This window comes from Rattus norvegicus, chromosome 4, assembly GCF_021556685.1.
Source record: "Rattus norvegicus strain SHRSP/BbbUtx chromosome 4, alternate assembly SHRSP_T2T, whole genome shotgun sequence".
Classification (NCBI taxonomy): Eukaryota; Metazoa; Chordata; class Mammalia; order Rodentia; family Muridae; genus Rattus; species Rattus norvegicus.
Genome location: NC_141537.1, coordinates 12,061,474 through 12,083,524, shown reverse-complemented (window position 1 = coordinate 12,083,524; position 22,051 = coordinate 12,061,474). Strand labels below are relative to the sequence as shown.

The 22,051-nt window shown below is 42.4% G+C and overlaps 1 protein-coding gene and 1 long non-coding RNA gene across 7 annotated transcripts in view; one reads left to right on the top strand and one right to left on the bottom strand.

The window, feature by feature from the left end:
* Positions 1–22,051, bottom strand: part of Hycc1 (hyccin PI4KA lipid kinase complex subunit 1) — a 109,932-nt gene that overhangs the window by 38,860 nt on the left and 49,021 nt on the right. Inside the window, exons 11-12 of one of the 4 annotated variants that reach the window (XM_087658546.1) lie at positions 12,568–12,865; positions 7,395–11,829 (exon numbers count right to left, since the gene is read on the bottom strand). The exons of 1 other annotated variant lie outside the window; for it this stretch is intronic. In XM_087658546.1, coding sequence (XP_087514672.1) covers positions 12,594–12,865 — 272 coding nt within the window. In that variant the 3' untranslated portion in view covers positions 7,395–11,829; positions 12,568–12,593. Of the gene's footprint in view, positions 1–7,394; positions 11,830–12,567; positions 12,866–22,051 lie in introns of those variants that run through there. 2 more of the 4 variants (XM_087658545.1, NM_001191969.1) reach the window with 2 other exon arrangements.
* The window catches only part of LOC120102210 (uncharacterized), an 82,071-nt gene that overhangs the window by 55,258 nt on the left and 4,762 nt on the right, over positions 1–22,051 (top strand). For all 3 annotated transcript variants that reach the window (XR_015686303.1, XR_015686302.1, XR_015686301.1), the window contains 2 exons: positions 379–503; positions 14,709–14,801. This is a non-coding gene — a long non-coding RNA (uncharacterized LOC120102210). The remainder of the gene's footprint in view (positions 1–378; positions 504–14,708; positions 14,802–22,051) is intronic.

Here is a 22,051-nt window from a genome sequence, read left to right as displayed (position 1 = left end):
TGTGTGTGTGTGTGTGTAGTGCCCCTAGAGGCTAGTGAGAGCATAGGCTCCCCTAGAAGTAGAGTTACAGATGGTGTGGGTCACTATGTAGGAACTGGGGATTGAACTTGGGCCCTCGGGAAGAGCAGCCAATGCTCTTAACCACAGAGCCACCTCTCCAGCCCCAGACACCATTTATCTGAACATGGAAGTAACGAGGGACAATTTTTTACAAAAGGCGTGAGACATAGAAATGGAGACATAGAAATGGCTGCCAATGGTTAAGTCCAACAGCAATGATAACAACATTAAATATAAATTACTGACTCACCAGAGGCAGAGACTGGCAGCCTAGAAATGTAACATCCAACTATATGATCTTGATGTGCTGTGTTTCAGATGCAAAGACAAAACAGTCAAGTCGAAAGCAAGGGTATAGGAAAAGAAATGCCGCGCGGACATCAAGTGTAAGCCCTGAGAACTGCAGGAGCCCTGGAGAGCCGCACCTGACCATGGGAGGAGCCGTAAGTCAATGCTTGAGGGAGCCACTAGGTATCAAGACTTTAGAACCTCCTGCAGGTACATGGGCCGCACCACACTCCGATTCCAGGCTGTAAGAACTGTGGGAACATAGGCTGTGTTGTTTTAAGCCGAAGAGTTTGTGACCTGTCACAACCCCTCCAGGGACTAAAGCCAGACCTTCTGCCCTCTGGAGTACACATTGCTCTCCCATGACCGTAGTATAGCCACCACTGAGTGAACTATTGAACGCTGCCACCGACTTGCAGCTTTCTCCCTGCCATTCTGTCAGCGTTTACCTCACACATTTTGAGACTCTGGTGTGAGGTGCAACATGTTCTATAACTGCCATTTTCTCATAAGACATCGACCTGGATCTTCACCATTACACCTCCATCATTGATTAGGTGTCTCTCTGTAATAACATTTCATTTTGCGGATTATTGTTTATGCATGTGTGCATGAGTGTGTGTGCACATGCCTTGCACCATGGCTGATATGTGAAGGGCCAGAGTCATTTCTCTCCTTGTATCATGTGGCTCTCAGGGATCAGCATTCAGACACATGAGTCTATGGAGACATTCCTATTCCAGCCACCCTAAGGTGGCAGGGTAAAATGGGAGCCTTGGAGCTCGCTGGCCAGTTAGTTCAGCCAAATGGTGAGCTCTAGGTTCAGTGAGAGACTCTACCTCAAAACATAAGTTGGAGAACAATAAGAGATACCTGAAGTCACACTCGAAATGTATATAAAAAATACTCAAGTTAATAAAAAAAACTAAAAAAAAAAGAGATACCTGAAGTCACACTCGAAATGTATATAAAAAATACTCAAGTTAATAAAAAAAACTAAAAAAAAAAAAAAAAAAGAGATACCTGAAGTCATCTTCTGGGCCTCCACAATGCGCGTGTGCGCGCGCGTGCGCACGCACACACACACACACACATATAAAATGAACATGCATATAGCATAGCATATCCACGTGCATGTGCACGTGTGTGCACACACACATGCACACACACAGTTCTGGTTTCCACAACTCATCAATCAGTTTTAAGTCCATCTCTTATAACACTAATGGTTTATCTGTGGACCCAACTTTTTATCTTTAGATTATATTTTTTAAATGCCATAAAATAGCAGGTTTGTCCATAGCTTACGTGTGTGCACACACACATGCACACACACAGTTCTGGTTTTCACAACTCATCAATCAGTTTTAAGTCCACCTCTTATAACACTAATGGTTTATCTGTGGACCCAACTTTTTATCTTTAGATTATATTTTTTAAATGCCATAAAATAGCAGGTTTGTCCATAGCTTTTCCACACATTCTTACTTTCAGTTACCTCTTCCTCCTTTCCATCTCCCCACCCTTCCCTGCTTAGACCCTTCTGCCCACAGTGTTCTGTCCTCCCTCTCATGTCTTATGCAGTCTACTGTACCCCTCCATCACTTTATTGGCTCCTTTCTGCCTTTCAGATCTTCACTAGTAATCACTGTTTAGCTTGTAGCTAGGACCTTCCTATAAAGGAAACATGCAGCATTTGCCTTTCTGGAGCTGGGCTACCCACTCAGTATAATGTTTTCCAGACCCATCTATTTTTCTTCAACTTTCATAATGTTATTCTTGTTTATTGAATAAAGTTCTCTGGAACATATGTCACTATCACTGATGGACAACGAGGCTTGTTCCTGGATAGTGAATGGAGCCTCAGTAAACATGTATATGCAGCTGTCTTTGAAGTAGGGTACAGAGCTTGGGAAATATGTCCAGGAGTTGTAAAGCTGGCTCACATTGCTGTTTTAGCCTTCTAGGGATGGATCCATCACACTGATTTCCATTGTGGCTGCACCAGTTTTGTTTTGGATTTGTGACAGGGTCTCAATATGGAAGTCACTATGTAGCTCAGATCACACCTCAACTCTGTATCTTCCTGAGTGCTGGGACTACAGTTGTGCAAAATGTCTTGCTCCAAATGACTTATTTTCTTAAGGTAGGTGCATGTGTGTAAGTGTGTGTTTGTGCACACATGTGTGTACATGCACACCCAAATCTGTAGGTATCCACAGAGGCCAGAAGAGGGCATTGGATCCCCCAGAACCAGAGTTACAAGTGGTTGTGAGCCTCTTAATGTAGGTGCTGGGAACTAAGCTCCAGTCAGTTAAGGGCAACGTGTACTCTTAACCTCTGAGCCATCTCTAGCCCCCAGATGCCTTTAAAAAAGCACATTCAGAAAATCATACTCTCCTAAAATTCTCCATGTGACATCACTCAAATCCCACAAGACAAAGAGCTGGGTTACCTGAGGGTCAGCTTCTTTCTGGTTTTGTTTTGAGACAGGGTCTGGCTATAATGCTCAGAGTGGCCTGGACCTTGTCATGCAGCTGAGCCTGGCCTGGAACTCTTGATTCTCTTGCCTCGACTTCCCAAATTCTGGGACTTCAGGCATGCACCACCACACCTGGCTTCGTGAATCTGTTCTAATTCCATTTTTACTACAGTGATTCTCAGGATTTGTAATTCTCACATAATTCTAGAATTGTGTATGACACATTTTACAAAGAGGGACCATGGTATGTCCTAGTGAGAAGATAGTGGGGGAAGTGTAGATTACATTAATCAATAATTCAGTTGATTCGATCCAGCAACTTTATAAGGCTTGATTTATTCTGACCCGTCAGTTTCTAGGGTAAAGCTCTTTGGTGTTCTAGGTTTTTCTGTGGCTTTGTTATGGTCTTCTGGTGTGGGGCATCAAACCCAGGGCTTTGCACACGCTGGACCCGTGCCTTAGCACCGTGCCCCATCCCAACTCTGAGTGTAAGTGAGCCTCTGAGATATAGACTTGTCTTTTCTTCTTGAAGGGTCCTTAAATACAGACCTTTTCCTCTTTCTATCCATTCAGCATCAGGAGCCTGGTTTTCAACCTCTCTGTCTCTGTATCTCTCTGCTTCTCTCTCCTCTCTCCTCTGAGCAGTTGATGAATACAGCAGCACATCCACTCAAGCCTGTCAAAGGTACAACTATCAAGGCCAGACTCACTTCTCTGAGTCTTTCCTTTACTGGAATCTTGGCTTTCTCAAGTACCGGCTGGTTTGGTGGCCTTTCATTTGTTTCTAATTCCTTGTGACGTTGCCCTAGTATGCTTGCTTCTCTGATATTTAGCAGTAGCTCTTTTTAGGGACACTTTGCCCTAATTTGTGCTAAACCCCAGCAACCCAAGTGGAAGAAATAGCCACGGAACATGTGCCCCTTCCTCAGATTATCCTCTGTACTGGCAGACCCCCACATCTCACATGGGATTCCAGGGGCTCAGCCTGCAGTTGTGTTCATGGTGCTGTGTTATTACAGCAAAACAACAGAGAGCAAGGTCAAAGGAAGGAACAACAAAGGGATGCACTGGGTGAGATGGAGAGGACACACCCCTGTGCTTGATTCAGCCAGTACCATGCCCAGCTAGGGGTGCTCATTAACCACTTACTGCCCAAAGCTCCTGTTACGACTTGTGCGCCATCATACTATATAACGGGGCTGTATTGAATGCCCAAAGGTAGCATTCAGTGCAAACTGCACGGCCAAGTATAAGCAGTTTGCACAAGATAGGGAAGGCAGGAGTCTTTTATAAAGCTAAGTTCCCAGACCAGAGCCAAAGCCCAACTTAAAAGTTCAATAGCTTCACATCTGGGTTTCAAGTAATTATAGCAGTGGTATTTTTCCGAGGCAGTGGTATTTTCTGAGGCAGTGGTATTTTCCGAGGCAGTGGTATTTTTTCCAAGGCAGTGGTATTTTTTGGAGGCAGTGGTATTTTTCCGAGGCAGTGGTATTTTTCCTAGTGTTATGTTTGCTGAGCCTCAGGTTAGTTTCCTTCCTGCTAAGCATTGTTTTTGAGCTCTGTAAACCTCTACACAATGATTAACTGCTTTATCCTCTGGAGCAGATGTGTTTTACCAGGCAGCTAGAGGAGTAGTTGGACATGGTTTCAGAAACTGAGACGATCTGGGGAGGGGACTGAGACAGTCCTGCGATGTATGCTGCCGTTGTGGATTGTGAACTCTAGGTCCTCCTGCTTCAACCTCTCAAGACAGCAGCACACACCTCCCCTGGGACTGGGATGACTGAAGGTTTCCTGAGTTTTCTGTCTGTCTGTGGGAGAGTTTTAATTTTACTTCAGGTTTACTCCTATGGTGGAGATGTTTAAGGCCCTAGGCCAATGGTTTTCAACCTTCAAATGCTGTGACACAGCCCCCCCCCTTTAAAGATTTATTTATTTATATTTTTAGATTAATTTATTTTATACATGCGAGTACACTGTCGCTGTCTTCAGACACACCAGAAGAGGGCATCGGATCCCATACAGATGGCTGTGAGCCACCATGTGTTTGCTGGGAACTGAACTCAGGACCTCTGGAAGAGCAGTCAGTGCTCTCAAACACTGAGCCATCTCTCCAGCCCATGCTGCAACCCTTTAATACAGGTACTCACGCTGTGGTGGTCCCCAACCTTAAAATTCTTTTGTTGCTACTTATAAATCTGCTACCATTATAATCGTAATGTAAGTATCTGCTATACAGGATATCTGATAAATTACTCACAGGTTGAGAACTGCTGACCTAACCTAAGGCACAAGCATTTTCTCAGGTGTCCCTCCTGACGTGGCAGCACTGTCATCCAATCTTTAGGTTCCTAGGTCAATAAGAAGAGCAGCAGTAAGCTTACATGTTGCGTTTCTTCTCACACCAGCCAGCATCCCCTTCTTCCAGAAGTTTTTGTGGGGCCAGGGAGATATGAATGGGCAACGGCATGTGCCGACAAGTCAGACCCGGATTCCATCCCCAGGACTCATGTGGTGGAAGAAAGTCAACCTCTGAGCTCTGAGGTCAACCCCTTTGACCTCCACAAGAGTTCGTGCCCCATGCACAGTAAGCAAATGTACAAAGTCTTCCCTGAGTCTTTGTTTATTATTTGTCTATTATTAGTCTTTATTTATTATTAAGATTTGATGTTAATTACTGTGATGGCTAATTCCCACTGTCAGGATTAAGATTCACCACAGAAATAGACCTGTGAGTGTATCTATGAGGGTGTTTCTGTGAAGACGCCTGATGAGGGAAGGCCCAGCCTGCATGGGGCTCAGACTCAGTAAGAGAGAGCATCGAGCCGAGCACCAGCGCCCATCTTTCTCCTTCCTGGCTGCAGATGCGATGTGACTTTACATTCCTGCTGCACAGCCGAGAGCCCTTCTTGGCTCAAGCTGGCCTTTTCAGGTGTTTTGTCACAGCAACAAGAAGTACGACTGCCTGTGGAGCTGTTGCTAAAAATGGAACTCTCTTTCTTTACATCTTAAGGTGAGGTTCCTCAGGAATCTTTGGAGAGAACCAAGATGGCAAATACAGTATCAGGTGTTGCACATAGGAACATGACATTTGGGGAAGGCAAACCGGAATCCAGACTCTGTGTAATCAAACATGTTTTGGGAGGACAGACATATGTCTCTCCTTGCCAAGGTCGTACTGATGGAAGGGGGCCCATCTTGCTGATATCTGTGCATAGCCTTGATCCAGCGTAGCCAGCAGTCTTCCTTCGTACTTTGTATCTGCTGATCAAACAGGGATACCAAAGAGCTTTACTGACACCACCACCCACCCTCATCCTGATTGCATGCTTAAGAGCCTCTTTCACAATGGGCCTGTGCCTAGCTAGCATTTATGTTGCAATTGCTTTTACACTGTGTGCCCATTTTTAGAAGTCCAATCATACCTCTAGCTTCCAAACTCCCACACTCATCTTCTAGACCTGCCACTTCGGTATCCCCAAGCACTCATAGTCTACAAAACATAGCATCATTTAGTTTCATGAAAATTGCATTTTACTTTAACTTTTAACCCTAAGAGATGGGATAGATGAATTTGAAAAACATGCTCACGTGACGGTCCTTAGAATCCCATTTGACTAACTCACAGAGCTGTAAGGCCTGTGTTCAGGGTATGGTCCCCAGCGTTTGGCGATCATGGCCACCCGCTCCCTGAGCGTTTTCAGTTTCCTCTTGTGTAAGATAGGCTGCTGTTGTTCCCTTCTAAAGATCGTTTCGAATGCTTAGTTTGTCACAAATCAGCCTCTGTATAAGGCCTACAGTAATAATCTAAGAGAAATTATGGGGTGACTAGTTATAGTCCTGATTAATGATTGTAACATGTGCTTCAGATATTAGAAGTCAGACTGTCCTAGGGGAGCCAGCTATGTCAGCGACTCTGCAGTCACTAGGAGTGCCCAGTTCACAGGCATAAGCTTTAAGTCGTCAGGTGTTGGTTTCTACACATCGTCTGTGAAGAGTAGCTCTGAAAGTATTTCCTAACTTACTCCTTAAATCAGCTGGAATTACTTACACATATAATCAACTGCCCATGAGAACTGTCCCTTTCTAATGGAGTTGGTTTCAGTAAACACGTGCAGATAGGGATACCACTGTGACCTTCTGTAGCTAAGAAGTAAAATACTGTGATGTATCCCTTCTCTGGAAACTAGCAGCAATGCAACTTGTTCCCTGTCTCCATGCCCTGCCCTGAAGGCCTGTGCTCTTGCCTGTCCACGTTGCCCATGCTTCTGGTTTAGCAAACCAGCTACCAGGTCAAGGCGGCTGGAGCTCAGCTTTGGATGGATGCTAATGAGGTCAAGGCAGGAGTGAGGGTCATCGGCAGGCCAACCCAACAGCTCCCCTGGGCTCTGCTCACAGCTTGCTTACTTCTGCCCCACTGCAAAGCTCATAAATGTTTATAGCAGGTTTTAGGGAATAAAATGATGTAGAAAAACTTTTTTTTTTTAGTTTTTATTTCAACAAGAGGAAACACTTGATGTATAAAGTACAGCATATGGAGAACATTTATGCAAATGTACAAAACTTCAAAGAACTCAACTCCAGTTTATTTCATACCTCAAAAACATAAAGAGCACATAAAAATATCCAAAAGTTCATTCTTGGGAATGTAAACGCTAGGCATACAATGACAAACAAGTATATTTGTGAGAAGAGTTTAGCATTACCACATGATCGATCAGAAGCAAAAGTCAGAGGCACACGGTCAGTTCTAACAAGAGAGACAGTGTGGGGCCCAAAAATACAATAATTGAGGCCTGTGTCCACTAGCACTCTACTGCAAAACACAAAACATCTTCAAACTGTTCACGCTCAGTCTTTTTGGATATGTGCAAGTTACAAAGTATAGAAGGTAGCCCATGAGTGCTCTGGGGAAGACGTGAGCAGTATTAAACACAGCTCAATTACCCAGTGTGCCAGCACCCAGCAGCAAAGGTGCAAGGGTAACCCGTGCTCACTAAAGGACTGGGCTTCAGCCTTTCACTCAGGGGCTGGGAAGACACTACTGTACACTAATTCCTATCTACAATGCCTTAGTTCCCAACACTTTATGTGTTATTATTTCTCAGTTACAATACAGAACATATGCTTCCTTAGTGTGCTTTCCTTTATGGAGGTTTAATGTGCCTGCAGAATTAAACATTTAGCTGTCTTATTCTAACTCTTTGCTTAAAATCATGTTTTAGAGTATACTTTCCTCCATAATTTACCATTCAACACTTTAACTATGATAGTTCAAAATCTGTGAAAATCCCTTTAAACTGGGATTTTTTTAAAATCTATTTTGATATAAAGACATATTTCCCTTTAATTCAACTTTCTACAACTGAGTGGTATTTGCAGAGTTGTTGTTTTAAAATTGAGAGGGCAACAAAACACTACTTTTTCAGAACAAGTAAGTCTGGAATCCCTGCTCTTCAGTGCTACAGAGATGGACTTAAGAGTTCAGGCAGTGTCCCGCCATTTCAAGGTGATTTCCTGAGGCTCCCGGAAGCAGAAGGTAGCACTTGGGCAGCGGGATCCTTGGAAAGGTCTACTCTGCTTTTCTCTTCAGTTGGACAGCAGAGGTTCATGCCAGGCACTGCTTCACGGGAACACAGGGTTGGGTCAATTCAAAAAGTCCTATCTAGATCTAACTATGGGGTGCCAGACCCCAGTTTTGTGTGGAATCCTCTTGGTAAAAGCTATTCATCTGGGTCCGTGAGATGCCTACGTTATTAGCATCTCTATAAAAAAGTGACTTACAAAGCCACACAATGTCTCACATTTGGAAGGTGAGTAGGAAGAGCGGTCAGAACAACTGTTGCTACCATTAACAGCAGCCGCTTCCACAGCTGGGATGAGACCTTCCATGCACAGAATCCTCATGTGGAACACTATCAAAAGTAGTATAAAAGAGTTTTATTGTCAACATAACTACACACTTCAGAAAATCAATTGGTTTGGAGCAAAACTTCAGACTCATCCACTGTGTAAGCTGTTGCCCATGTTGTAAAAGAGGATGGATGTGTGTACAGCTGTGCTGTGTCTCATGTGACAGCTCAAGAACAGGGCAGGGGCTTCCTACTCAAACTGCAGCATCTGCAGCTCTGGGTTCATTCATGACCAGAGAGAAGCAGAAGATGCTACATTTTTATAACAGAAACAAGTGAGAAATGGAAATTTAGAATGAGAGCCTGTAAGAAGTCACATGTCAATGTTATTAAAAAGCTACTTAGTTATCAGAAACTATGATGATTATAATGATCTCGTGTCCAGTTCCTGTGCTTGAGGGCTGTGAGACCACTGAGGACCCTACCTATTAGACAAGTAATTAGCGCTCTGAAACGCCCTCACACAGGCGAATGCACAGGAGCACAACGGGGGACCTTGATAAAATGCCAGCTTTGATTTACTAGGTCTGCCCTTGAAATGCTGAAGTTTTACTAAGATACCAGGTGACACCAATGGCCTTTGGATCACACAAGTAGCAAATGTCTACAACAATATCAAAATGAGGTTTCATTATGGTAGCTGAACATTATTCCAATCTCTTGTTTGTGCCAGTTAATGTTTCTTTAAACTTACTCTATGCTTAAGCAAGCACCTCAACTTGCCTAATGATAAACTTTTAAATTTCTTCTTAATAATAGCAATACTGTTAGTAACTATGTTTATCAAAAGTTCTTAAGGAATTACAAAAAAACAACAAGAAATTCACAGTGACATTTTACAAACATTTCAACTGTATACAAGATTACTATTAAATTATTCCAATTATCAATTTTACTGACTAGTTACCTTGAAATTGTTGAGGACAATTTAAGCCAGCAGTTCATTCTGTTACTGAAACTAAAATGTTAAAGTCATTTTTTTTTTTTTTTTGGTTCTTTTTTTCGGAGCTGGGGACCGAACCCAGGGCCTTGCACTTCCTAGGTAAGCGCTCTACCACTGAGCTAAATCCCCAGCCCCATGTTAAAGTCATTTATGCTAAAAAGCACGGGCCTTGGGTAGTCAGGTTTAAGCTGGGAGGTAAGCATTTAAAACTGTATCTCAATTGTAAATGCTTTGACTCTGCCACACATGCAGCTTTCTCATCCACACAAGCAGGACCCATGAGGTTGAGAGGGGGCACTAGCATGTTCTGTGAGGGACCACAGTGAGGAGACCTTGGTGTGCTAAATCAATAAAGCCAAGAAGTAGACAGTGTCCCAGGCCTCCCCACTGACTCTGCTCCTCTCAGTCCCAGTTAGCACCACAGCACACACACCTCAAAGGAGTGTCAGCCAACTGAGCAGACCCCAGGCACCAAGCCTGTGTGTCCATCTAGAGGACGCAGAGTTTAGCTTCTGCCTTACCACATTTCTCAGTGCTCGGTTGCAGGAGTGGGTGGTAGCTGAATTCTTTCTACATCATAACAAGAACACGTAAAGGTCACAAACAAGAAGTACTCTTTTTCTTAGGTTAAATTAAGAACGCACACAAGCAACCCTAAGCTAATGCACAAATGCCCTCTGCTCACATCTACTGCATTTTCTCCCATCCCATTTTGTAGATGAAGGATGACCTGGCTTCCTTCATTCACAGACAACTCACTATTCAACGTTTCACACTGGTATCTTGGGAGCTGTACCACAAGAGTTACAGGAGTTTCCGGAAGTCTTCTGTGATGTGTGCCTTGACCACTGCAATGCAAACTGACTAGGATTTCCAAAGTTGAGCAGCACAGTCCGGCAGCTGTTCCACTCTCACCCTGTGATCCAGATCAAACGCTTTTGAACATCATCTGTCAGCAGTCTCACTTTTGCTGTTTAATGTTCTAAGGACTGCGACAGAAATTCTCCCAGCTTCTCCTTGCAATGGTCCTGTCAGGCAACTTGTGGTGTGGAGGACACCGTCCCCATCTTAAGCATGATGTGGTCACAGTACTTAGCATTCCGGCTGCTCTTGTGGCTTTGTTTTCTCACGTGCCTGCTTAGCAGCATGGCTTCATGGTCTCACTCCTCTACCTGGGCTCTACAGCTCAGTCCCCTCACACAGAGACACTCTTTGACTTCCCAGGGCAAATACACAACCACTAAAAACCGAGGTATTAAAAATAACCTCAAAAAAACCTCAAAAAAAAAAATAACCTCACTGAGGATGAACCAACAATAACAAGTAACAGCAAAGGAGAATAAAAGAATAAAGAACTTAAACCAAGGGGAGAAGAGTACCCAGGAAATAACAAGACCATATCTCAGCTTCCTGCACACTAGACATTATCCCCTTCACAGTCAAAAGAGAGCCTTCAGAACTCAAGACACCAGGCTCCTGCCAGGACTGGGCATGAAGGGCTCAGTACTTTCATGAGGGAGCAAAGCCATTGTTCCACTTCACTGGTTAAAGGAGAGAATAAGTTACATGTTAATCTGCAGACAGAGTGATGCTAACACTAGGAGGCCCCCGCTGGCCTGCTTGACACTTCAGTGGAAGGTCAATCCTTTCTGACCCGTAAATAAGCTTCTCTTCTTGGAGACTACAAGCAGAAAATCTATGGGCATCTGCCCCAGCAACACAGCCAATGGCAGGAGAAGGGCTACGTGGGCCTGGGACCCCACTCACTTGTTCAAAGGATTTACTAAATACAGTGGCCGCAGTCTGAGCCAAGCCGTGGCTGCTGGGCTTGGGCAGGGACTGGCTGGAGGTCAAGGTCAGTCTCTTCAGAGAGAGAAGCTCAAGGTTCTCGCTCTGGGCTCTCTGGGTTTGTTTGCGAGCAAAGTGATCTCTGCAAGATTCCCCTGCAGTTTCTCTCTCCTTTGCTCCAGCTTTGCTTCCTCCCGACCGTCTCTGGTTCTTTCCTACACTTGTCTTGTGACTACAATTGTGACTACTGATTGATAGACCCGACTGGCTGGTGCTAGACGCAGCCCTGGAATAAAATCCCTCGTCAACTTCAGTTATCTCCGTCAGTTCTTCTTGACCTGTTAACTCTGTATCTCCTAAACAAAGAAATGACAAAGATCAATTAACATGAAGTAGCTCATGTACCTTAAAAGAGTAATACCAAATCAATTACATTTCAATCAATACCTTAGCAGAATTTCTTAAAGCAACAGATTACAGAACAAAAATCAAAGGATAAATTGAATTATTTTATAAGTGTCAAAACACATTCATTGTAATTAATGATAGTGATTTAGAATATATTAAATCACAAGCATGCTGTAAACTACCCCCACTAGTTTCATGAAGAGTTCTCCTATATGCATGCAAAGAGCAGAAGCAATTAGAAAGGTCAGACATTAAACGGTGGTGATGACATCTGTATCGTAGCTCCTATCAATAGACTTGTTAAAGCAGAAGTATATACAAAGAAATTTTTAAAAGGTTGTGTTCTCCATTCTAGAAACTCTTAGAATTAAAAACATTATGTACATATATACACTATAAATATCAGAAGCTCAAAACTTGTTAAAGTCTATATATATTACCCTTCATATTTAAGGAAAAATCATTTTAGTTCCAAAACTTAAGCAGAAAATTACTTCAGAAGCAATTTTCTGCCTCAGTTTCTCTAACAAGTTCCTGCGAGCACACAAGGTGATCGTTCTGAAGAGCATTAAAGGTCACTGAGAAGTTAGGATGCCTAATTCATGCACTTTATCAGATGCCATGCAGATCGCCTGTGAGTGTGCAACCGTGGCACACGCATGCACAGTGCCCTTGCCTCAGGGTACCTTGGGCTGCGGCTCTAAAGCGTCAGCTAAAACTGCACTCTGCCAGCTGTGGACATTCCATCCTCCATCATTTTTCTCACAGACTTTTGCCTCCTGAGTTCGGGCAAGCCTCTGCTCTCACTCCTAGGGTCTGTGGCTGTCTCCTGCACACCCTGCATATGCTGCTGGGCGTCAGTGTCTCCTAGCGCTCTGCCTTTCTCCCCATTCCCGGGCCTCTCTCCGGACACATGAGTGACACTAATCTCAGGGATGACAAGGACGCCTGCTTCCGCAGCAGCCGTGCTGCTCTCAGGTTGCTCTAGGATTGAAGACGATCAGACAATGATGGCTCAGGACAAAACAAAAGAAAATGCAAAACAACACAACAAAAAGCCAGAGAACAAAACCGGATGATTGAATGAGATAACTTAACAAACACGGTAGGACGCTGTCACTTCCTTCATTCAGGCTCTGTAAGAGTTCAGCGAGCAGCAGTTCACGTCTGTATTTTCACACACATTTTACACGGAACAGGAAACACATTTTTTTTTCACAAATGAAAACTGAATGCCTTTTAAAAATATTGTGACCAACTTAATTTATGTAAACTTTAGGTAAATGCTCCAAAATATAAAGGCAAAAATGCTGCCTTTTGTCAACAATGATAAGCAAAGCACTTAGAAAGTCCCCTTTGTACACTTCAAATCTTATTTTTTATCAGACTACATCCAGCCTGACTTAGTCAACCCCGGTAGTTAAGGAACAGTCCATTTCTCCAGGCTCCCACCGAGTCTATACATTTTGATGTGCTTGGAACAGCCCAGTACTACGATGGAGAAAAATGAAAACCGATATGAAAAGCAGACTGGTTCTCAGTAGTTTATTCTGAAAACAACCTCTGTAATTCAAACAAATGAACAAAACTCGTAGCTAATGAATATCTATCTATACAGATAAATTTATTCTGTGCTGAAAATACAAAAGATTTTAAAGTTCTTAAGTAAATATCTGTAGTAGTAAAAATATCATAAATAAGTAAAGAATGGACCAGTGGTGAAATTTAAACTCCTTAAGACAAAACAAGCAGAACCAAGAACAGTGTATACTCATTAAATACAGCACACAAACCTGTGGAGAAACCGACTTTGTTCCAGCCCTGGAATCATCAAGCCTTATGACCTGTGCTCAAGTCTGTTGAACAGCATCGTACAGTGAAAGAGCAGAGGCTGCATCTACCCAGGGTGACCTGGCCATCCTGGAGCCTTACAGGTGCCATTTTCACACGGCCACCTGACCCACCCACAGGATGAAGCAGCTTGGGCACTACACAGCTCCCAGGTGACTGGCATGCAGCTGGTCAGAAACCTCTGGTCTGCTCTGAGTCCTTCACAGCTTGGAAATGGATTCCCACAGGTGCCCTGACCACCACATCTAGCCACAAGGAACACTCGAAAGCTCCTGTTGTCCTGCATCCATGGTCGTAACCTCATCCTCATAAAGTCTTTTCTCCTTAACTGGGGCCTCACCCGCCCAGTTGCTCATTCTCCGGCCGGCTGAGGCTGGTGGGCCTTGGAAGCCTGCCGTTCTGTGTGGAAGCAGCCAAGCCTATTCCTAGTTGCTAACGTTCAAAAGCAAGGGCTAATCAGTCCTTATCATGGCATGTGGCAGAGGTCAGAGCAACAGAGTAAAGTCACCACAGCACTGCTGGGTGGCAGTCAAGACTTTTTCGCTTATACTGTAGAAACCATTTCAGAAAGGAAAAGTACAAAGACCTTCAGTCCAGACGGCAAATAAAAAAGGTTGGCAGTTACCTGGGTATAAAAAAACCCAATTTTTATAAAAAATTTAAAAGTTATATGTGTGTGTGTGTGTGTCTGTGTGTGTGTTCTAACAGAAAAAGGGATACTCAATGACACTGTTTTTTAGCACACTCTTACTCTATGATCTCAAAACGACATGACAGAGACTGCAGCAGGCGTCTAACCCCCTTTGCTAAGGGAAACTGAAGCTCAGAAAGTATGGAAGTGTGTAGGGCACAAGGTTAAGAAGCGAGACTTCTGGTTTCAAACGTCCATCTACACACAGGGAATTCCAACTCAATTTGTCAGAACCAACTGACTCGAATGTCCTCTAACATCTCCCAACAATGTTTATCTGTTTAGATTCTTGGTCATTTAAAGAAGGCAAATGACTGGCTGAACCGAGAGTCACAGCAAATACACTGGAGAAGAACACCTGAGGAATTTATCCTCAAGGTCAGTTTGCTTTTATTTGTAATTGGTTTTATTTGTGAAAATATGCTGATGGAAGTTAATGGTTTAAAAGTGTCGATTTTCACCGATGGAAGTCTGCAGGGAAACAGAAACGTCGAGAAGGGTGTGTCTGAAGCCGGGCTGGCAGGTGGACTGTTAGGCACACTTAGAGCAGCGGTCGGGGGCTGAGCCCATAGAAAAATCATTAAATGGAACAATAAACTCTGCTCTAAAGGGAACTGAGTACTCCGTAAACTCATAAAAAGACAAATATGTTATTCTGGACACAGCAAGAAAGAAAGGATTACTCTTGGGGAAGTCAGACAGTAGAGAAACATCATTACATAACCAAGTACCTATTACATGATCCTTTCCTTTATGTCTCTGGCATTTTCTACCGTGAAACTCCTGCGACAGTCCCTTGTTCCCCAGCACGTTGGGCTGGCCTCCTGGGTTTCCCCAACAGCTGAAAGCCGCATCTTACTTTCTCAGAAGCTTTTCGATGGAGACTGCCTCGTCACCCATCAAAAGTCTCAACATCCGTTATTTCATATGCCCTCTCTTCTCTTCTGTTTCTTTTTAAAAACTACTTATAACAAGCTACAGGCGCCTTGCCTATCTAGCTGTATATTCTATACAGACCACTCACTGTTAGAGACCTAATACTGCAGAAGGTTAGGGGACAATATTTCTGGTTAGTGTCTTTTTTTAATTTTTAAAATGTTTATTCTGTATGTACAGGTTTTTGGCATGCATGCATGTGTATGCACTACTTTTGTGCCTAGTGTCGTGTGGGCTAGAACAGGGCCTCCAATCCCCTCCAACTGGAATTAGAAATGGTTGTGAGCTTTCTTGTGGCTACTGGGAACTGAACCTGAGTCCTCTGGAAGTGCAGACGGTGCCCCCAACCACTGAGCCCTAGTAAATGTGCGTTTAGTGAACTGAATGAATGTCTATTATCAGGTAATAAATAAAGGTGAAAATGCAGAGCATGAACAAGGGAAGTTCGGAAAATGTTCTCTTTTCCCCTTAAACCACACGAGTAATACATAGCTTAAGATAATAAATATTTCTAGGTGGTAAGGAAGAGCATAAGTTCTTTGTTTCAGAAAAATGAAGTAGGCATTTCTAAATGTAGGTTTATCATAATGCTTAGTAACATCAAAAATCTTTTATAGGGGCTGGGGATTTAGCTCAGTGGTAGGGCGCTTACCTAGGAAGCACAAGGCCCTGGGTTCGGTCCCCAGCTCCGAAAAAAAGAACCAAAAAAAAAAAATCTTTTATAAACTAGTTTTTTTATTATCTTATTCAAAAATGGCATATATAAGTAAAGAGAGATAATCTTTTCTTTAAGAAAATTACATAGAAGATGTTTTAAGGGAATATAAATTATATAACAAAAGAGTTGCTTTTCCTTGGAACTAAAAAAAAAATATATAAAAGGAATTGTGATTAATTTATACCCATAAAAAGAAATATTTATATTTGACTTCAAGTAAGTTGAGAAAAATTAAAATACCCAAAACAAAAATTCCCTGAGCCTGCTTTATTTTCCAGTGTCTGTGCACATAAGCACTTCTCATGACGGAGATGAGGAGAGTTAGCGAATGCTTCCTGAGGGTTAGCAAGCTGCCATGCATGGGTAAAGCTGCCATGCATGGGTAAAGCTGCCATGCATGGGTAAAGCTGCCATGCATGGGTAAAGCTGCCATGCAGGCCTGAGACCTGAGCCTGGAACCCAGACCCAGGCAAAGGTGGGACAGCCAACTCTACAAACTGTCCCCTGGCCTCCATACATGCACCATGGCACAGAAGTTCCCCTTCCCTACGCACACGTGCACACACACACACACACACACACACACACACACACACACACTTTGTAGACACTGAAAATGTAAGAATAGTTAGGTTTTTCTTTGTTGGCGTGTCTGTTTTAAGACAGAATCTTGCTGCATAGCCCAGGCTGGCCTCAAACCTATGATTCTCCTGCTTCAGCCTCTAGGGTAGCTGGAGTTACAGACCATTCTTGGCTGTCAACACTTTTAATAGACAATTCCAATTTTGTTCTCAAAGGCAACTCAAATGATTTTGTCTCAAACATGTCTTCTGATTTTGAAAAAAGGTGAACTAATTACAGACATTCCAAAAACTAATTGTGAAAAGCTTTGATTTCTGTCAAACATAATTTCATAAACTGAACTATCTATTCTACCTGCATCCATGAAATAATCTTAGGTTCTGTTCTTATTTGCCTTATAGTTGTTCTGTTTATTAAAGGTGACAATTTTAATAAAGACAACTTAATTATTAGTAGGACTTACACATTTTACACCACACCCTCTTCTGAGCTAAAGTATGGTGTGATATGAGGCTCCTGAAACTTCCGTGTGAAGTAATAAGGCGCAGTGTACAGAACACACTGAGTCACAAAGCCTGACAGCAAAGTGACAAGAACTTTAAACTCCAAAGAGCCCTACACGTCCTTTACAGTCCTGGTACAGATCCTTCTGCACACGCACGGAAAAATGGTACAAGGAGCCTGAGCAACCCCTACTCTCTACACCATCTTTTAATGATTATAATTTATTCTATCCAATGGTGAAATTCTGTATGTATTTACTAGGTTGTACTCTAAAGTATTACTTATAACAGGAAAAATTAGAAGCAAATTCTTCAATATATGGGCACAGGTAAGTAAATGACACGTTATCAACTCAATGTAGCATATACGTTATTATGTAGCCATTAAAATAACTACAGCAGGATCACCAGAACTTAGAAAAACATTTACAATGTTAAACAAAACCAAAGCAGCAAACATTTAAAATGAAGTACAATTGTGAAAACTATATACACATCTGAAAGCATAGACTGAAAACTCTAACCACTGACTCGATTACAGAGCGAATATCACCCTACACATCAGCCTTCTCGTTTCCATCACACAGTCAGAAAAGGGACAAACCACTCCCCCTAGACCTTTTCATCCATGGATATACTAAGCACCTAGAATGTGTAAGCCATTGTTTTAGGCTGAGAAGTCAATGGCAAACATAACAGATACCAGACCTTCCTACTATGCAGGAATTAAGAAAAGCAAAATTGAACAGCAAGAAAATGTGGATAAAAAAGTGCAATCAGGGGCTGGAGAGGTGGCTCAGTGGTTAAGAGCACCGACTGCTCTTCCAAAGGTCCTGAGTTCAAATCCCAGCAACCACATGGTGGCTCACAACCACCCGTAATGGAATCCGATGCCCTCTTCTGATGTGTCTGAAGACAGCTACAGTGTACTCATATACAAAATAAATAAATAAATCTTTAAAAAAAAAGTGCAATCAGTAAGGAGGTAACGGGGCAAGGCTACTTCAGATGGCTGGTTTGGGAGGCTGCTTTGTGGAAGCTGAGACTTGAATGATGAAGAGGTGCCAGCTACATAACAATGTAGAAGAAGGAAGAGTGCAAATTGGTGATGCCTTCTTGCTATCCAAATTTCAACCACACATCTCAAAGAGCTAGTCAAAGGCCCTAAGGCAGAAATGCCTGAGTGTCCCAGGGTTGGAAGGAAGGACGAGTGAGTCACAGTGGACATGCTCGCTAAGTGAGGTCTCAGCAGTAAGACTCGTGGAACCGACGTTTCAGACTGCAAAGGCAGCCACTGACAGGCTCATGGATCGACCACCTACCTACCTCCTTAGCCTTCTTCAACCAACAGAAGTCACACTGCTTAACACAAAACACTGAACACAAAGTACAGCCCAAGTTAGAAAGAGGCAGAGGGGGATTGGGGATTTAGCTCAGTGGTAGAGCTCTTGCCTAGCAAGTGCAAGAAAGAAAAAAAAAAGAAAGAAAAAGAAAGGGGCAGAGGAAGTACCACACAGGCCTGGGAGCTAAGGGCCTCACCCTGCGCAAAGCTGAGGGAGGATGGAACAGGCAGGCACCTGCAGTCAGAAGCAGACGCTGTGGGCGGGCGACTCAGTGGGCTCCATGCGACCCCGCCTCAGCTCAGGATCCACAGGCCACTAGCCTGGCTTACAGTTCTCAATTTTTTTGGATTTATTTATTTTGATATATCTGAATACATTATGGTTGTCTTCAGACACACCAGAAGAGGGGATGGGACACCATTAGAGATGGTCATGAGCCACCATGTGGTTGCTGAGAATTGAACTCAGGACTCCTGGAAGAACAGCCAGTGCTCACAAAAGAGTGAGAGTGCTGAGCCATCTCACAAAAGAGTCTAATAACCAATTCCCAAAGTTTGCTACTTTTGAGTTTAAAATTACCACTATTTTAAAAAATGTTTTAAAGACTCTTATTAACTTTAATTTTCTTCTAATTAAGCCCTTTCTCATTGTCATAAAATCAGACACAAAATAAACATTCCATTTCAAGATCTTTAAGTGTATCTTCTCCAGTATCTAGAAAGACAATCTTTAATGGTTTGAAATGCTTATAAACAATTATTTTAAAAATACTTTTATGGAAATTCATTTCTGATTTTAAATCTCTTCAATGGTTAGAAAATTCCTGCTTTCTTGCTTCATCAACATTATACAATAGAAACTTATTAACATCCTCTAAATCACTGATCACTTAAAAATAATAATAATAATAATAATAATATTATTATTATTATTATTATTATTATTTAATTTTCAAGACAGGATTTGTCTGTGTAGCCCTGCCTGTCCTGGAACTTATTCTGTAGACCAAGCTGGCCTCTAACTCACAAAGGGTTCATTTTCCTCTGCTTCCTAAGCGCTGGGATTAAAGATGTGCCCGCCACATTTGGCTAAAATAAATAATTTTATACACTAGTAGTATCTTTTGCACTTATGTGTGGCATTTGCTGTATGTTCCGTGTGTGCACATGTGTATGAAGGTCAGACATTCAATCAGGTTTCTTCCATTTGCTTCTTCACCTTGTTTTGAAGAGTGCAGCTCAGCGAATCACCAAAACTGGTTGGCTAGCAAGCTCCAGGGCCCCGTCTTCAACAGCCAGGTCCCACACTGCATCCAGGCCTGCACCAGCCAGCCTCAATATGGACGCTGAGGTCTGCACTCGGCCCCTTCAGCTTGCCTGCTAGCATTTTACCTAATGAGCGACTGATTACCCAGCCTCTGAATCCTTTTATCATTCCTTTTTTAAAAAAAATTCACCTAATACCAAGTACTTAGTCACTGAGCAAATTATGACAGACTACTTTTTCTGATAATTTTCTAACATAATTACAAGTCTCTTTGAACTATGTTATCTCACTTAGCTAAGCCAAAATTGTAATCAAACTGCTTGCTGTCGTAACCTGGCAACTGCACTTTCTTTGGCAACTGCTCAATATATTTAAACTGTATCAATTTGATTCTCTAATATTCCCAAGGTATTTGCTGTTGGTCTTTATGTTAGAAAACTTAAAATACATACTTCTTATTTATAATTCCTTTTCACTACCTTAAAAGCTTGTAATCCTCTAAATTGTATGTCAAAATAATTAAGAGGTAGTTCTAATAAAGAATCAACACATGTTGGTACCTAAGAGGCTGAAGAAGGGGGTTTCTGAGTTTGAGGCCAACTGGGGCTACATACAGAGGTTCCACCTCAGAAACCCAAAGGTTAGGGATTAGCACAAGAGAGCCTGGATTCAATCCCTCCTACCTCTGAGAGGAAAACGGGAACTGTGTTAGCATTAAGCATTAGCATGTGTTGTTAGCAGTAAGCATTAGCATGTGCTAGAAAGGAAAACTGTGTTAGCATTAAGCATTTAGCATGTGCTAGAGCCAAAAGCAGGGTGATGCTCAAAGGACCCAGTTTGGAAATACGATTTTCATTATTTTTTTATTACCCACCCTTGCCTGTTGGCAAACGGCTGTAACTGTACATAACTAAGAAGCCAAGTAGGATCTATTTCCTATTTTGACATTAACTAATGAAGTAAGATACTAGGTATTAAACATTTAAAAAAAGCTTGTTCTGATAATGGCCTGTCAAGTACGAGTGGGTTCCTCCGCAGGAGCAACAGCTAACACAGACTCTGTCGGCAGTCATGGCCTTCTTTTATGCTTGTTAGTCCTCTCAAACTAAGCACATTTATTTCAAATTGAGAACATTCAAAATTTAAGTTTTAAGAAGGGACTATTATTTGAATGGCAAATTATCTAATGTAAATTTACCAAGAACACAATTACTGAATAGCCAACAAAGCGGCTCTTAAAGAACTAGTCAGCCTTCTGCCGATTTAAAACCAGCCTTTATGAGCATTCCAAAGTAGGGGAAATGCTTTGACTTACTGCTCCCATCACTGGACAAATAGACAGAGGGAAGGAGACAGAGATGAAGACTTGGGGGTTTGGTGGAGTTTTAGAAGCTACTGGCAAGGTTTTCCATGCTCATTATTGCAACCATATGTCGCCTGTAACTTAATTAGGCGACTTATATAAAATGGAAGTGTGATTCCAGTAACCACTTTCAAGGAATGGAAAATAGCTTATGTTGTTCCCACGTAGGTAGTTTTTTCTAAAGTGGAGGAAGAATGAGTCACAACGGTGTTGGTTGTGGTAAACAAACAAAAATAGGAGTTACGTTTGCTCTGGAAGAGGTAGAAGGGAACCTGGGTGGAGAAGACCGTGAGGGGAATCTCAGTGCCTGCAGCTCTGGGAGTCAAGGTGGGAGTCCCACCGCTGCAGGCAGAGGTTGCTAGCGTCACAGTCACAGACATCCTCACAATCACGGAATGAGGGGCAAAGACAAGCTGTGCTTCCTTCTCTTCTTAGTTTTGTTTTTTCAAGAAAATATTTAAGTAAAATTGCCCTTATTTGTTTTAAAATAATGCTACTTCTTTTTATAAATATCTTAGTCTATCCTTCTTCCTGGGATTTTCATTTTTTGACTATTTCTATCATTACAAGCTATTTATCTTAAAGTTCTTTTCTTTAAATGTACTCTTTTCTTTTTCTACTTGTCTTTTGTTTTCTATATAGCCCTCAACATAAAAGTGCTTAAAATCTATATTAAAAAAAACACCTTTGCCTTGAATTATCCCCCACTACAGAATCAAGGAAACAACTGTCTTGGAAAGTTAAATTATCATCTTATAAGTAAGGCGTTAATCATGAGGTTATAAAAGGTCAAAGCAGGGACTGTATACTCTGACCCCATTTCAAAGTTAAGCGCAGACACAGACAGAGTCGTTACAACTTCCCCAGAGCCTTGAAGAACTTGAAAGACACAACAGGGAACAAAGCTGCTTCACTAC